The 18,191-nt window shown below is 47.4% G+C and overlaps 1 protein-coding gene across 1 annotated transcript in view; it reads left to right on the forward strand.

Moving 5' to 3' along the window:
- LOC311145699 (RAS guanyl-releasing protein 1-like) overlaps window positions 1-9,069 on the forward strand; it is a 29,815-nt gene extending 20,746 nt beyond the window's left edge. Inside the window, exons 10-17 of the mRNA XM_084181960.1 lie at window positions 3,134-3,214; window positions 3,525-3,629; window positions 3,853-3,962; window positions 4,355-4,499; window positions 4,785-4,821; window positions 5,398-5,532; window positions 7,501-7,880; window positions 8,022-9,069. Of these exons, the coding sequence (XP_084038086.1) occupies window positions 3,134-3,214; window positions 3,525-3,629; window positions 3,853-3,962; window positions 4,355-4,499; window positions 4,785-4,821; window positions 5,398-5,532; window positions 7,501-7,880; window positions 8,022-8,174 (1,146 nt within the window). The 3' untranslated portion in view covers window positions 8,175-9,069. The remainder of the gene's footprint in view (window positions 1-3,133; window positions 3,215-3,524; window positions 3,630-3,852; window positions 3,963-4,354; window positions 4,500-4,784; window positions 4,822-5,397; window positions 5,533-7,500; window positions 7,881-8,021) is intronic.
- The last annotated feature ends 9,122 nt before the right edge of the window (window positions 9,070-18,191 follow it).

The raw sequence follows: 18,191 nt of genomic DNA on the forward strand, positions 1-18,191 counted from the left end.
AGGTGGCGGATGGTCTCCTGAGGGATCTCTTCCCAGACCTGGACTAAAGCATCCGCCAACTCCTGTACAGTCTGTGGTGCAACGTGGCGTTGGTGGATGGAGCGAGACATGATGTCCCAGATGTGCTCAATTGGATTCAGGTCTGGGGAATGGGCGGTCCATAGCATCAATGCCTTCCTCTTGCAGGAACTGCTGACACACTCCAGCCACATGAGGTCTAGCATTGTCTTGCATTAGGAGGAACCCAGGGCCAACCGCACCAGCATATGGTCTCACAAGGGGTCTGAGGATCTCATCTCGGTACCTAATGGCAGTCAGGCTACTTCTGGCGAGCATATGGAGGGCTGTGCGGCCCCCCAAAGAATTGCCACCCCACACCATGACTGACCCACCGCCAAACCGGTCATGCTGGAGGATGTTGCAGGCAGCAGAACGTCTGTCACGTGCTCAGTGTGAACCTGCTTTCATCTGTGAAGAGCACAGGGCGCCAGTGGCGAATTTGCCAATCTTGGTGTTCTCTGGCAAATGCCAAACGTCCTGCACAGTGTTGGGCTGTAAGCACAACCCCCACCTGTGGACGTCGGGCCCTCATACCACCCTCATGGAGTCTGTTTCTGACCGTTTGAGCAGACACATGCACATTTGTGGCCTGCTGGAGGTCATTTTGCAGGGCTCTGGCAGTGCTCCTCCTGCTCCTCCTTGCACAAAGGCGGAGGTCGCAGTCCTGCTGCTAGGTTGTTGCCCTCCTACGGCCTCCTCCACGTCTCCTGATGTCTGGCCTGTCTCCTGGTAGCGCCTCCATGCTCTGGACACTACGCTGACAGACACAGCAAACCTTCTTGCCACAGCTCGCATTGATGTGCCATCCTGGATGAGCTGCACTACCTGAGCCACTTGTGTGGGTTGTAGACTCCGTCTCATGCTACCACTAGAGTGAAAGCACCGCCAGCATTCAAAAGTGACCAAAACATCAGCCAGGAAGCATAGGAACTGAGAAGTGGTCTGTGGTCACCACCTGCAAAACCAGTCCTTTATTGGGGGTGTCTTGCTAATTGCCTATAATTTCCACCTGTTGTCTATTCCATTTGCACAACAGCATGTGAAATGTATTGTCAATCAGTGTTGCTTCCTAAGTGGACAGTTTGATTTCACAGAAGTGTGATTGACTTGGAGTTACATTGTGTTGTTTAAGTGTTCCCTTTATTTTTTTGAGCAGTGTATATATATATATTTGTGAAGGAAAAAACATATGGGGGATTGGAAGTGATGCAGACAATTACATTGATGGAAGTTACAATCTATCTGCAATATTAAAGCTGATCTACTCCCTAAAAAAAAAAATATATATATATACAGTGGGGGAAAAAAGTATTTAGTCAGCCACCAATTGTGCAAGTTCTCCCACTTAAAAAGATGAGAGAGGCCTGTAATTTTCATCATAGGTACACGTCAACTATGACAGACAAATTGAAAAAAAAAAATCCAGAAAATCACATTGTAGGATTTTTTATTAATTTATTTGCAAATTATGGTGGAAAATAAGTATTTGGTCACCTACAAACAAGCAAGATTTCTGGCTCTCACAGACCTGTAACTTCTTCTTTAAGAGGCTCCTCTGTCCTCCACTCGTTACCTGTATTAATGGCACCTGTTTGAACTTGTTATCAGTATAAAAGACACCTGTCCACAACCTCAAACAGTCACACTCCAAACTCCACCATGGCCAAGACCAAAGAGCTGTCAAAGGACACCAGAAACAAAATTGTAGACCTGCACCAGGCTGGGAAGACTGAATCTGCAATATGTAAGCAGCTTGGTTTGAAGAAATCAACTGTGGGAGCAATTATTAGGAAATGGAAGACATACAAGACCACTGATAATCTCCCTCGATCTGGGGCTCCACGCAAGATCTCACCCCGTGGGGTCAAAATGATCACAAGAACGGTGAGCAAAAACCCCACAACCACACGGGGGGACCTAGTGAATGACCTGCAGAGAGCTGGGACCAAAGTAACAAAGCCTACCATCAGTAACACACTACGCCGCCAGGGACTCAAATCCTGCAGTGCCAGACGTGTCCCCATGCTTAAGCCAGTACATGTCCAGGCCCGTCTGAAGTTTGCTAGAGTGCATTTGGATGATCCAGAAGAGGATTGGGAGAATGTCATATGGTCAGATGAAACCAAAATAGAACTTTTTGGTAAAAACTCAACTCGTCGTGTTTGGAGGACAAAGAATGCTGAGTTGCATCCAAAGAACACCATACCTACTGTGAAGCATGGGGGTGGAAACATCATGCTTTGGGGCTGTTTTTCTGCAAAGGGACCAGGACGACAGATCCGTGTAAAGGAAAGAATGAATGGGGCCATGTATCGTGAGATTTTGAGTGAAAACCTCCTTCCATCAGCAAGGGCATTGAAGATAAAACATGGCTGGGTCTTTCAGCATGACAATGATCCCAAACACACCGCCCGGGCAACGAAGGAGTGACTTCGTAAGAAGCATTTCAAGGTCCTGGAGTGGCCTAGCCAGTCTCCAGATCTCAACCCCATAGAAAATCTTTGGAAGGAGTTGAAAGTCCGTGTTGCCCAGCGACAGCCCCAAAACATAACTGCTCTAGAGGAGATCTGCATGGAGGAATGGGCCAAAATACCAGCAACAGTGTGTGAAAACCTTGTGAAGACTTAAAGAAAACGTTTGACCTGTGTCATTGGCAACAAAGGGTATATAACAAAGTATTGAGAAACTTTTGTTATTGACCAAATACTTATTTTCCACCATAATTAGCAAATAAATTCATAAAAAATCCTACAATGTGATTTCCTGGATTTTTTTTTCTAATTTTGTCTGTCATAGTTGACGTGTACCTATGATGAAAATTACAGGCCTCTCTCATCTTTTTAAGTGGGAGAACTTGCACAATTGGTGGCTGACTAAATACTTTTTTTCCCCACTGTATATATATATATATATATATATATATATATAATATATATATATATATAAAATATAAAAAAGACACAAAAAAGTAATCATAATATCAGTGCAAAATATCAAATTCTTAGGCTAGTACACACTACTGTGTTGGTTGGTATATATCAGCTGTCTGACCTTGGTGTCCTCTACTGCTCAGCTGTCCCTGGACCTCTACTACACAGAGGACGAGATTTATGAGCTGTCTTATACCAGGGAGCCAAAGAACAGCAAAGCACCCGTGAGTAAAAAGGGGACATGAAAAACACTGTGGGAAATAAAACTGAAAATACCCCTAGCCATAGCAAGTTCACTGTGTTATGGCTAGGGGTATTTTACATTTCAAACGTGTAATAATACTCACAAAGACCCAGTTAGCGTTAGTGAATCATTTCTGAATGTTTGGAAATTGGATGTTGCATATCTCATTAACAAACCTATTGAAAGAGAACATGCACTGAAGCTCTTTTTTCATTGGCCCATTTAACATCAGCACGGTATATTCTACACCTGCTGACAGTGTTCTGATCATCTATTTTGTTTTACATCAGCCAGCCACCCCCTCTAGACCTCCAGTGGTTGTGAACTGGGCATCAGGCGTACCCCCAAAACCTGACCCCAAAACCATCAGCAAACATGTGCAAAGAATGGTGGATGTGAGTTGTCCATGACCTATCACTCTGTATTCTCATAGGCATTATATTCGGTTTCATAAAATAAGTAATCATGTTGTGATTATTGTTATGTCATGACTGTTATTGTTTACTACATACATTATTTCTCTGGAAGTTGTGGTTTTACTCCACCTCTCCCAGTTGATCTATTGTGCTTCATGTTTCATGTATCTCAATATGATTTCTTGTCTCTCGTCCTCAACAGTCCGTGTTTAAAAACTATGACCATGATGAGAATGGCTTCATCTCTCAAGAGGACTTTGAGAAAATTGCTGCTAGCTTTCCATTCTCCTTCTGTGTCATGGACAAAGAGAAGTAAGTGGAGGGTATGGTTCCATTGTGGGTGAATGGGTTCTCCTTTGGCACATTTGACAGTTCATTGTAACTGCATGGGTTCATTTGTGACTGCAGAGAAAGGAAACTAAAGTGGAATCTGTTAGCAGGGCCTGTAGAAACAGGAAACAGAAATAGCAACAGAACTATGAGCTAGCCACTCTCACTGTGGTCAACTGACAGGTTAAACCACACACTTTTTAACCAGTTAGCTACTGGAGTGAAACTGTTGAAGTGAAAATAAATTAGTTTTAGTTGCTCTTATTTCAATGGTGACATATGAAATGTTGCCCAATGCCTATACAGTACATTGCAAACATTTCTTATCAGACAGTTTGTTTACATGAGATATGCTTTGTGTTGTCCTGCTCCAGGGAAGGCCTAATCAGCAGAGAGGAGATCACAGCCTATTTCATGCGTGCTAGTGTCATCTGTTCCAAACTGGGTCTTGGCTTTGTCCACAACTTTCAGGAGACCACCTACATGAAGCCCACCTTCTGTGACAACTGCTCGGGATTCGTAATTCACTGCACTATATTACAGCACTATGTCCTGATCTGTCTGTCTTCAGCTAAGCTGTAGTTCTCATTAATAGGGCCAGGAGGTTTTCCAGACAATGTAACCTGATCAGGAAAAACTCTGGGCCTTAGTTATAGCCTACTCATCATCAATAGCAATGCTGTTTTAGGATAATCAATAGCATTGCTGGCTTTAAATGACTATATTTAAACATGCTCATTTTTAAATATGCATCACTTGTGTTATCTCTAAATAACCTTAGCAACGTCCTCTTCTCCATTACAGTTGTGGGGCGTCATAAAACAAGGCTATAGATGCAGAGGTGATTATTTATTTTTACTGTCACTGAGTCTAGACTGGAATATTCCATAGTGTTTTCATAAATGTCATACTGTATGTAGCTTAGAGTTCAGTACTTTGTATTGTGATAGAATAGAATGTTAGCAGAGGTTGTTGATAATGGGGAGGCTGTGAGAAGCAGGTAAAGTGTAGATATCTTGAGAAGAAGCTGCATTGTGTGGTTTCTGTCATGTAGACTGCTAGCTGAACCCTGCAACAGATAAGAGTCTGCAGTCGCAACCACAACATTGCTTTTTACCCTCTTCCCCTTGAAACAGTCAGAAACACGCTGTTTTCATGGCAACATGCACGTAAAGGTCTGAGAACTGTTCTGTTCCACAGGCTGAGCAGCACCATTAGGCTACTGAGGGGAATGGAAGTTACATTAGCTAGTAGGGTGCTAAAGTGTTCCGTTAGTAAATCACAATTAAACATGCATTACATTTACGTCATTCTCTGTGCAACCCAGCATGACCATACAATAATACTTTTTGAACTTCCTCCTTTCCACCTCTACCTGCTTTAACACATTGTCTACATTCTCTTGGCCTGCTCACAGACTGTGGGATGAACTGCCATAGGCTATGTAAGGATCAGGTGGCGTTTGAGTGTAAGAAGAATGCCAAAGGCAGCAGCACCTCTGAAGGTCCACTAACACCAGGGTCCACACCCGGCACAACAGGTGGCCCGGAAGGTGAGGAGGGACACGCACACAAACACACATACAGTGCATTCGGAAAGTATTCAGACCGTTTACTCAGTACTTTGTTGAAGCACCTTTGGTAGCGATTACAGCCTCGAGTCTACTTGGGTATGACGCTACAAGCTTGGCACACCTGTATTTGGGGAGTTTCTCCCATTCTTCTCTGCAGATCCTCTCAAGCCCTGTCAGGTTGGATGGGGAGAATCGCTGCACAGCTATTTTCAGGTCTCTCCAGAGATGTTAGATCGGATTCAAGTCCGGGCTCTGGCTGGGCCACTCAAGGACATTCAGAGACTTGTCCCAAAGCCACTCCTGCGTTGTCTTGGCTGTGTGTTTAGGGTCATTGTCCTGTTGGAAGGTGAACCTTTGCCCGAGTCTGAGGTCTTGAGCACTCTGGAGCAGGTTTTCATCAAGGATCTCTCTGTACTTTGATCAGTTCATCTTTCCCTCAAGCCTGACTAGTCTCCCAGTCCCTGCCGCTGAAAAATATGCCCACAGCATGATAACGCCACCACCATGCTTCACCGTAGGGATGGTGCCAGGTTTCCTCCAGACATAACGCTTGGCATTCAGGCCAAAGAGTTCAATCTTGGTTTCATCAGACCAGAGAATCTTGTTTCTCATGGTCTGAGAGTCCTTTAGGTGCCTTTTGGCAAACTCCAAGCGGGCTGTCATGTGCCTTTTACTGAGGAGTTGCTTCCATCTGGCCACTCTACCATAAAGGCCTGATTGGTGGAGTGCTGCAGAGATAGTTGTCCTTCTGGAAGGTTCTCCCATCTCCACAGAGGTACTCTGGAGCTCTGTCAGAGTGACCATCGGGTTCTTGGTCACCTCCCTGACCAAAATCCTTCTCCCCCGATTGCTCCGTTTGGCCGGGTGGCCAGTTCTAGGAAGAGTCTTGGTGGTTCCAAACTTCTTACATTTAAAAATGATGGAGGCCACTGTGTTCTTGGGGACCTTCAATGCTGCAGACATTTTATGTTACCCTTCCCCAGATCTGTGCCTCGACGCAATCCTGTCTCGGAGCTCTACGGACAATTCCTTCGACCTCATGGCTTGGTTTTTGCTCTGACATGCACTGTCAACTATGTGGGACCTTATATAGACAGGTGTCTGCCTTTCCAAATCAAGTCCAATCAATTGAATTTACCACAGGTGGACTCCAATCAAGTTGTAGAAACATCTCAAGGATGATCAATGGAAACTGGATGCACCTGAGCTCAATTTCGAGTCTCAGAGCAAAGGGTCTGAATACTTATGTAAATAAGGTATTTCTGTTTTCCCTTTGTCATTATGGGGTATTGTGTGTAGATTGCTGAGGATTTTGTATTCATTTAATCCATTTTAGAATAAGGCTGTAACGTAACAAAATGTGGAAAAAGTGAAGGGGTCTGAATACTTTCCGAATGCACTGTACACACATACTAAATAGGTTCTTCACCTAAAATAGTGAAAACCACATGTACTGTAGTAGTAGGTCTCCATCTGTTGGCCTAGAAGTAATATATCATCCTCATTGTGCTTACTACCGGTTAATAAACTAAAACCTATTTGTCTCAGATAGGCCTAAACTGTACCATTCAATGTGGCAACCATTCTTGACACTGGTCATATAGAGTGCAAATACACATGAACTTTAAAATGCCAAATCATTACTTGAAAGATACAGTATGTTTTTGCAGATGATAATGCAGGTTTAAGATAGTTTATGGAAAAGTACCACAGCATCCTGGGTAGTTTCCCTGTGTAGGTGGACTCAAACTGTCATACTGCTCGCTAAAGTCAAGGACCTGCCTCACTTACCGTACTACTAAAAATAACATTCTGTGGTCAGACAAAAACTCAGTTGACCTTATGGGATGCAGACTGTATGCAAACATATCACTTAAAAACCAGAAAACTGATTGAAATGGGTTGAACAGATTTGACTGACTATCTTCATGGTGCTGTTTGTGTTAGGCTCAGAAGAGGGACCTTTCCCGTACCACTCAGAGGAATGTAGAGACTGGAGCCTTGTCTCTCCGGCCCCCTCCCATCTGAGGCTCCCCCCTGGGCTGTCCATGCCTGTGGGAGTCCATCGCAGCACCCAGACAGAGGGCCCCCCCGCCCCTGCCCCCCCTCCAGAGCCCAGTCAGCTGCAGCCAGTACAGCCCTCTCTCCTGGCCCCTGTACCCTCCTCTCTCTTGGCCCCCGTACCCCTCTCCCTCACCCCATGCCCCAGCCCGGTGCCCCAACGCAAACAACGGGCCTACGTCAAGTGGGAGAACAGAGCCTCTACAGTGCTAAAGCCCAGGGAGCCGGACGAAGACAACAAACCCACCTATGATACTTTGGAAATGGTGAGATTCAGACACCACTGGGTTACTGATACGTGTTCAATTGTGTACATTGAATGTACTACATTCTCATTTCTAGAGTTTTGAACACAAGGTTGACCATTCAAACAAATAAACAATGATAGTGAATTATGTTGTTCTCAGGAGAACCAGAAGCTTCAGAAGAACAATGAGACGCTGCGTAAGAAGCTGAGGGAGACGCAGCACGAGGTAGAGATCCTGCAGACACTCCTAAAGAGGCACGCCCTTCACTCCGTGGTGGAGGATTCCTCCTCCTCCTCCTCCTCCTCCTCCTAGCAGGAACACCCCTCAGCAGGTCAGACACACCCACTCTATGACATCACAGGTGATGCCCAGGCCTCTGTCTCCAGAGCCACTGACAGTACTGTATGTCTTGGAGGACCCTAGTGCCACACAGTCGAGAATATACACAGAGGGACCTAAAACTCCCTGTGAGGAGACGCTGTTACTCACATTGTGGCATGCCATGATTACCTCACAGTACGGCACATACAGCCACTGTTAACACCAGTTGCAGCCAATCACAGCCAAAACAGGGCTATGAGGCATAGCCAATGAAAGTACCGTCCTGAATAGGACACAGACAATCAAAGTACAGTACCAGCCATTATGGAACATAGCCAAAACATATCCAATCAGTGTGCCATCGGCTTTGGGACTCTGACAATCAGAATACCACACAGTATGGCAGAAAGGCCAGGACACTGCAGAAGTTCATTCAGGTGTACTGTGTAGTTATTGTCCTGTCTTAGGTAATATCAAGGTTGCATATTGTATGCAACATGTAAATCCATGTGATTTCAATGTTACTGTCCATATTTATTGTTAAAACACTACAAAACTCGTGAGTTAATGTCAATCATTGAGGAAAAGATAAGCAGAGTTCAGATTTTTTATACAGGTAGATGTAGACAAATAATTGTTCTTATTTAGGTGCAAGACATTTTAGCGAAAGAATACATTCAACCACAGTTTTATCATGTATATTTCATCAGCTCAGTGTTGTCCATAGTAGCAATTAACATAATATTAGCTGTTTCACCAATGACATACCATGTAAATACCCTAAGCATATGATATATTGTGGTGCCATCATACTAGTATTTTCTCTCAAGATGTCCTCTCTCAGTATTGCTGTCATAATGAATGTTATAATAAAGACATATTCTCTATTAGTTGTATTGGGTGAGTTTTCTAACTCAGTGGGTACTAATTTGTCTTTGTTTGTATGGAACCTTCACAGTATGGAACTGACAGTAGCTGTGAGATGTGGTCCACTAGGGGTCACTGAAACCCTCTAGAATGTTGGCATAGCCTACCACCAAGATATAACTGTTTTATATTTATGCCTACCACTCTGCCTGCTTTCATAATGGCTTGATGGTTTTGTTTTTGTTTTGTTTTGTTCAACTTTGCTAAAATAATTGAAAACACAACTCACAGTGACTTTACTATTTGCTGGGTAAATGTATTCCATTTTCTCTATTCAACCTCATCACAATAGCTGTGAACCAGTGGAAACAGTGCCATTACCTCTCAGTTGGAGATTAATGGGAAGTCTAATAGGAAAATAAGAAAGTCCTTCCATAATGTCAGGGAACATGAGCAGGGTAGTTGATAGTAGCAATCAGCCTGGACATGGGGTTCTGCTCTTAAAGGGATAGACATCCTCGCCATCAGAGGTTTGGAACAAGAAGGCTCCGCCTCCACAGTAAACAGGTGAGATTGTGACCACCTATATGGCATTAATCTCTTATTTTAACCAGACTTAACAGACTGAAAAGGCCAGTTAGAAACAAGGTATTGATGGAAACTGATATTCTATTTAGACCTACAGTCGTGGTCAAAAGTTTTGAGAATGACACAAGTATTGGTCTTCACAAAGTTCGCTGCTTCAGTGTTATGAGATATTTTTGTCAGATATTACTATGGTATACTGAAATATAATTACAAGCATTCCATAATTGTCAAAGGCTTTTATTGACAATTACATTAAGATTATGCAAAGAGTCAATATTTGCAGTGTTGACCCTTCTTTTTCAAGACCTCTGCAATCCACCCTGGCATGCTGTCAATTAACTTCTGGGCCACATCCTGACTGATGGCAGCCCATTCTTGCATAATCAATGCTTGGAGTTTGTCAGAATTTGTGGGTTTTTGTTTGTCCACCCGCCTCTTGAGGATCGACCACATGTTCCCACTGGCTATAGGGTGAATGCACCAACTTGTAAGTCGCTCTGGATAAGAGCGTCTGCTAAATGACGTAAATGTAAATGTAATTAAGGTCTGGGGAGTTTCCTGGCCATAGACACAAAATGTCAATGTTTTGTTCCCCGAGCCACTTAGTTATCACTTTTGCCTTATGGCAAGGTGCTCCATCATGCTGGAAAAGGCATTGGTCATCACCAAACTGTTCTTGGATGGTTGGGAGAAGTTGCTCTCGGAGGATGTGTTGGTACCATTCTTTATTTATGGCTGTGTTCTTAGGCAAAATTGTGAGTGACCCCACTCCCTTGGCTGAGAAGCAACCCCACACATGAATGGTCTCAGGATGCTTTACTGTTGGCATGACACAGGACTGATGGTAGCGCTCACCTTGTCTTCTTCTGACAAGATGTTTTCCGGATGCCCCAAACAATCGGAAAGGGGATTCATCAGAGAAAATGACTTTACCCCAGTCCTCAGCAGTCCAATCCCTGTACCTTTTGCAGAATATCAGTCTGTCCCTGATGTTTTTCCTAGAGAGAAGTGGCTTCTTTGCTGCCCTTCTTGATACCAGGCCATCCTCCAAAAGTCTTCGCCTCACTGTGCGTGCAGATGCACTCACACCTGCTTGCTGCCATTCCTGAGCAAGCTCTGCACTGGTGGTGCCCCGATCCCGCAGCTGAATCAACTTTAGGAGACGGTCCTGGCGCTTGCTGGACTTTCTTGGGCACCCTGACGGCTTCTTCACAACAATTGAACCTCTCTCCTTGAAGTTCTTGATGATCCAATAAATGGTTGATTTAGGTGCAATCTTACTAGCAGCAATATCCTTGGCTGTGAAGCCCTTTTTGTGCAAAGCAATGATGACAGCACGTGTTTCCTTGCAGGTAACCATGTTTAACAAAGGAAGAACAATGATTTCAAGCACCACCCTCCTTTAATGCTTCCAGTCTGTTATTCTAACTCAATCAGCATGACAGAGTGATCTCCAGCCTTGTCCTCGTCAACACTCTCACCTGTGTTAACGAGAGAATCACTGACATGATTCTGACACAGTCCCCTGTAGCTCAGTTGGTAGAGCATGGCGCTTGCAACGCCAGGGTTGTGGGTTCGTTTCCCACAGGGGACCAGTATTAAAATGTATAAACTCACTAACTGTAAGTCGCTCTGGATAAGAGCGTCTGCTAAATGACAGAAATGTAAATGATGGCAGCTGGTCCTTTTGTGGCAGAGCTGAAATGCAGTGGAAATGTTTTTTGGGGATTAAGTTCATTTTCATGGCAAAGAGGGACTTTGCAATTAATTGCAATTCATCGATCACTCTTCATGACATAATGGAGTATATGCAAATTGCCATCATCGAAACTGAGGCAGCAGACTTTGTGAAAATTAGTATTTGTGTCATTCTCAAAACTTTTCTAAAACCTCCAACATCAAGCTTAAACATGAAACACACCACAAACACAAACACTGATGGTGGTAGCTCAATAAATGAAAGAAATGACATTTGCAAGAGAACAATAGAGCAGTGTAAATGTGCTGTCTATCTTTTGTGTCCCTTGTAGGTCAACACCCTGCTGCTCATAATAAGTGCTGTATTCCCATTAACATTGACCTGAGATCTCTGTAGGTAATTAGAGGTGCAGTCTTCTGTGGTGAAGAGCAGTGACACATATCATATCTCAGACCAATTCATCTGGCTTCACCTTTACTGAGGACAGACAATACTACAGTACAACACATACTATTATGTCTCTTAAAAATAAGAAAATATCTCCCATCAAATAGGATATATTAATTTCTCTGAAATGTCTTTGGAGTTCATATAAAAGGGTATTTATCCCCCAGTCTCAGTGTCACTGTGCCCCAGTGGAAGCCTAAGCTAGCTGTGGCGTGAGTTTACAGTACGTTCTTACCTCCGTTGCACAAACACATGCAGAGGAGTTCCAATCATGACTACAGCTGCTCTGAGCGGAGCGAGCAGTCTGAGATGGTGCAGCCTGCAGCCTTAGCGTTGCTGACAGTTCATTTACATATATTTGAATGTGACACCCAGCTCAGGGAAAGTCACAGTCAGTCTCCCACCCAGGATCATTTCCAATAACATGGCTGAGTAAAGAAAAAGAGGGACAGTTAACAGACAGTTCATTAAACTCAGAGGATCGCGTGTCTGGAAATGGGATGTTTTTAATGTGATTAAGTCACTGATGACAAAAAAACAAAACATGTAACCTACACACTTAGAAAAAAGGGTTCCAAAAGGGTTATGCGGCTGTCCCCATAGGATAACCCTTTTTGGTTCCAGGTAGAACCCTTTTGGGTTCCAGGTAGAACTCTTTTGGGTTCCTTTAAAGGGTTCTCCTATGGGGACAGCCGAATAACACTTTTTGGTTTTAGATAGTATCTTTTTTTTTTAAGAGTGTAAAGGCATCTATAATTACATTGAAATGTTGAAGACAAAGACAGCCATAACAACAGAATCTACTAAAACAAAGGAAAATGGGTAGTTCATTATTCTGGTGTCATCCACCTAATTCAGACTGAAAATGAACTATAAAACATATTCATACACATTAAGATCCTTCCATCCATGAGATGGTATAGTCAAAAAGCAAAGAAGCATGAGAGTAGAACTACGGTGGAGGTAGGCTTTATTATATGTTGAGGCATGTGTCATGAGCCTCTCACTCCACCGGGTTACCACCTTTATTTTCTTCCACTCTGCTCACCACTCTCTCTACTCAGCCTAACTAGCTCCACCTGTCCCTGCTCTGCTCTGCTCTAATTACTCTGCCAGCTGCGCTGCATTACCCACTACCTCTCCCAGTATTTAAGGCCCTGTCTTTCAGCTCTCCGGTGTCAGATCGTCTGCAAAGCTCACACCCGGAACCTGTTTGCTCGCGCTTCTGGCTCACCCTGGTTTTGTGACCCCGGACCTGCCTGATTTTTGGATACTCTTCTGCCCCAGGAGATCCAGACCTGCTTCTGCCATAACGACTCCTGTCTACTCTTCAATCCCGGTAACTCTGACCAGCCTTCTGCCTTGCTACTACGTATTTTGGATTTCCCTTGAACTGTACTGCTGCCTTGTTTCATTCCGCCCTGTTGTGTCTGTGTCTCCCCCCCCCCAGGACTTCTGGACCACCCACCACCGGCTTCATAGGACGCATCGCTGCCACTGGGGGGGGCACAGACCCAGCACATTGGACGGGATCCCTGTTACCCCTGGAGCCTTCATTCACTCCCTACTTCCCTTTTCCCTTAAGTTTTAATAAACTTTCTGGTGTGACGCAATTGTGGTCCTCTGGTCGTCTGTCTGAACCGTGACAGTACGATCTGACCATTATGGACTCAGCGCACACTTTCCCCGACATGGAAACCGATGAGCATGAGCAGCAGTTCCAGCAGCAGCAACAACAACTCGCCATGATCATTCAACTCCTCACCAACCTTACCCCAGCCAGTCTGCCCACCAGCCCTGCCCCCGAGTTACCTGCCCCGGTCATTGCAGCCGCTGCTCCGGAACCCAAGATTGGAAACCCCGAGCGGTTCAACGGCGATTCAACCCAGGTCCGGCCATTCCTGACTAGCTGCCGACTTCAGTTCTCCTTGCAGCCAAGGACCTTCGCCACGGAGGGGGCTAAAGTTGGGTATGCCATCACTCACCTGACGGGCCGAGCTCGACTCTGGGGAACAGCAGAGTTCGAACGTCAAACCCCCGCATGTGCAACCTTCGACCTGTTTGCTGAGGAGATGCTGAAGGTGTTTGACCTGGATTCACCAACCGCAGAGGCGTCTCGTGAACTGTTCAGTATTCGACAAGGCAGACGTACAGTCGCAGACCATTCCATCGACTTCCGAACCCTGGCTAGACGAAGTTCTTGGAACACACCATCGTTGGTGGACGCGTTCTTCCATAGTTTGGCTGACTATATCAAGGACGAGTTGGTCTCCCATGAACTGCCTTCCACTCTTGATGAAGCCATCGCACTGACTGTCAGGATCGACAGAAGGATACAGACCCGTCGTCGTGAGAGGGGGCGCCAAGGTCCACTTACTACCGGCATTCGGAGAGATCCGACTGGGCTCCTGTCATCTACTGCCACTCACCCAGGTCAGCTTGATCAGTCTGAGCCTATGGAGATTGGGCGAGCCTCTCTCACTCCTGCAGAGCGCCAGCGCCGCTTCACCTCAAACCTCTGCCTCTATTGTGGAGGTGATGGACATCGTGTGGTAACCTGCCCTTTAAAGGGCCGAAGCTCACCGGGCATAGGGGGAGTCCGGTTGAGTTCAATGACCATCCAGTCCTCCGACCGCAAACCCCTGCTGCAAGTTCACCTCCGCCTCTCTGACTCAACTCACACCCTGGCTGCTCTGGTGGATTCTGGCGCCGAAGCCAACATAATGGACATCAAGCTGGCACGCCAACTGGGACTGGAGAACCTCCGTTTGACACCTCCTATTCCTGCCCGGGCACTGGACGGACACTTACTCGGATCGGTCACTCATGTCACGGCCCCGGTCTCGATGGGTCTGTCCGGAAACCATCAAGAAACTATCCAGTTTCACCTGCTCCCCTCTCCAGGCCAACCCCTCATCCTGGGTTACCCATGGCTCCGCCGGCACAACCCTCAGCTCGACTGGGTGACCGGGGTGATCAGGGAGTGGGGAGAGGACTGCCACCGAACCTGCCTGCTTGCTGCCGCACTACCCCCTCGGCCAGTACCTACTAACTCCGCTCCTGACCTCTCCAATGTCCCAGAATGCTACCATGGTCTCAGAGAGGTGTTTAACAAAGCAAGAGCCACATCTCTGCCCCCTCACCGACCGTACGACTGTGCCATCGACCTCCTCCCTGGAACAGCCCCTCCAAAGGGTCGTCTTTATTCGTTGTCTGCTCCTGAAAGAAAGTCCATGGAGGACTACATCAATGGCTCTCTGTCCGCAGGATTAATCCGTTCATCTTCATCTCCTGCTGGTGCTGGCTTCTTCTTTGTGGGGAAGAAGGACGGATCTCTTCGCCCCTGCATCGACTACAGGGGACTCAACGACATCACAGTGAAAAACCGTTACCCTCTGCCTCTGCTCACCTCTGCTTTTGAGTTGCTCCAGGGAGCCACTGTTTTTACCAAGTTGGATCTCAGAAACGCTTACCACCTAGTGCGGATCCGGGAGGGAGATGAATGGAAAACCGCATTCAATACACCAACAGGCCACTACGAGTATCTGGTTATGCCTTTTGGTCTCACCAATGCTCCTGCTGTGTTCCAGGCTCTAGTGAATGATGTACTGCGGGACATGTTAAACAAGTTTGTCTTCGTTTACCTGGATGACATCTTAATCTACTCCAGAAACCTGTCTGAACACACCCGCCATGTCCAGCAAGTCCTTCATCGTCTTCTGGAGAATTCCCTCTACGCCAAGGCAGAGAAATGTGAGTTTCACGTCAAGACAGTGGCCTTCCTGGGGTACATAGTGGCAGAGGGAAGTATCCAAATGGATCCTGCCAAAGTATCAGCAGTCACTTCATGGCCAGTTCCGGAGAACAGAAAGAAGCTGCAACAGTTTCTGGGGTTTGCTAACTTCTATAGAAAGTTTATCCGGAACTACAGTACCGTTGCTGCCCCTCTCACTGCTCTAACCAGCACCAAGCAACCCTTCACCTGGACCCCAGCAGCCGACAAGGCCTTCAGTACCCTCAAGGTGAGGTTCACCTCCGCTCCCATCCTCCAGATGCCTGATGTGGACCGGCAATTCATTGTGGAGGTGGACGCCTCGGATGTGGGAGTTGGTGCTGTGATTTCTCAGTGGGCTGCGGAGGATAGGAAGCTCCATCCCTGTGCCTTTTTCTCACGTCGGTTGTCCCCCTCTGAGTGCAATTACGACATAGGGAACCGTGAGCTGCTGGCTGTGAAGCTTGCCTTGGAGGAGTGGCGTCACTGGCTGGAGGGGTCCACCATTCCATTTCTCGTTTGGACCGATCATAAGAACTTGGAGTACATCCGCACGGCCAAACGGTTGAACTCCAGGCAGTCCCGCTGGGCCCTGTTCTTCACCAGGTTTAATTTCACTCTGTCATACCGGCCTGGATCACGCAACACCAAGCCAGACGCCCTCTCCCGCCAATTCCAGAAGGATGACACCCCCTCCAAGGACCCTGTGTCGATTCTGCCAAGTCCCTGCATCGTTGCAGCTCTGACCTGGGCTGTTGAGGAACAGGTGCTGGAGGCTCTCCGTAACCAGCCAGGTCCCAGCACTTGCCCAGCTGACCGCCTTTTTGTCCCCGAAGACCTGAGGTCCCAGGTCGTTCAGTGGGGACATGACTCCCGCCTAGCTTGTCACCCTGGCTCCACCCGCACTTACAACCTGCTCGCCCAGAGGTTCTGGTGGCCCTCTCTGAGAAAGGATGTACGGGAATTCGTCCAAGCCTGCCCCATCTGCAACCAACACAAGTCGTCCTGCCAGCCCCCAGCCGGATTGCTGCAGCCCCTGCCTGTGCCCAGACGTCCCTGGTCTCACATCGCCCTTGACTTTGTCACGGGGCTGCCCCCTTCAAGTGGCATGACCGTCATTCTTACCATAGTTGACCGTTTCAGCAAGATGGCACACTTCATTCCCCTCCCCAAGCTCCCAACCGCCAAGGAGACCGCCCAGGTGGTCCTGGAACACGTCTTCCGGATCCACGGACTGCCAAAGGATGTAGTTTCTGACCGTGGTCCACAATTCTCCTCCGCTTTTTGGAAGGAGTTCTGTCACCTGCTGGGAGCCACAGTCAGTCTGACTTCCGGATTCCATCCCCAATCCAATGGGCAGTCAGAGCGGGCTAATCAGGAGCTCGAGAAGGCACTGCGATGCATGACTTCACGCAACCCCCACTCCTGGTCGCAGCAATTGACATGGGTGGAGTACGCACACAATTCTCTGACCTGCTCTGCCATCGGTATGTCCCCTTTCCAATGTGTTTATGGATACCAGCCTCCTCTATTTGCCAGCCAGGAAGAGGAGGTTACTTGCCCATCTGCACTGGCTTTTGCCCGTCGATGTCGCCGCACCTGGTCACAAGCCCGAGCCACACTCCTCAGATCCGTTGCCAGCTACACTACCGGGGCCAACCGTCGGAGAATTCCTGCTCCCACCTACCATGTTGGTCAAAGGGTGTGGTTGTCATCAAAGAACCTGCCACTCAGGGTGGAGTCGCAGAAGCTGGCACCTCGGTTCATTGGCCCATTCCCTATTATAAGAGTGATTAGCCCAACTGCTGTCCGGCTCCAACTGCCTAATTCCCTGAGGGTGCACCCCACTTTCCATGTGTCTAAGATTAAGCCCATCCATGAGAGTCCGCTGGTCCCTGCTGCGCCTTGTCCTCCTCCTCCACGGCTCGTCGATGGTGGTCTGGTTTACACCGTCCGCCGCCTGCTTCGGTCCAGACGGAGGGGTAGGGGTCTCCAGTACCTCATTGACTGGGAGGGCTATGGACCTGAGGAAAGGACCTGGGTGCCAGCTAGTCGGATTGTGGATAGGACTCTCATCACCGCTTTCCACCAACGGCATCCTGATCAACCTGCAATCCGTAGGGGCCGCCCCAGAGGGGTCCCTAACCGTCCTGCCCGCTCGGCTTCCTGTCCTGTGCCTGATCCTGTCTCGGGACCTGTCCCATCTCCCGACCACGGCCCTCCGGCTTCCTCCGAGGATGAGGACGTTCACTCGGACCGTTCGGAGGAGTTCTAGCCCTCCTCCGGCTCCCCTCCTCCCGCCCGGCGTGGTGTTGCTCTTGGGACTTCTGGGGCCGTCCCTTGGGGGGGGGGTTCTGTCATGAGCCTCTCACTCCACCGGGTTACCACCTTTATTTTCTTCCACTCTGCTCACCACTCTCTCTACTCAGCCTAACTAGCTCCACCTGTCCCTGCTCTGCTCTGCTCTAATTACTCTGCCAGCTGCGCTGCATTACCCACTACCTCTCCCAGTATTTAAGGCCCTGTCTTTCAGCTCTCCGGTGTCAGATCGTCTGCAAAGCTCACACCCGGAACCTGTTTGCTCGCGCTTCTGGCTCACCCTGGTTTTGTGACCCCGGACCTGCCTGATTTTTGG

The sequence above is a fragment of the Coregonus lavaretus genome (assembly GCF_964263955.1).
Source record: "Coregonus lavaretus genome assembly, chromosome: 18".
NCBI lineage: Eukaryota > Metazoa > Chordata > Actinopteri > Salmoniformes > Salmonidae > Coregonus > Coregonus lavaretus.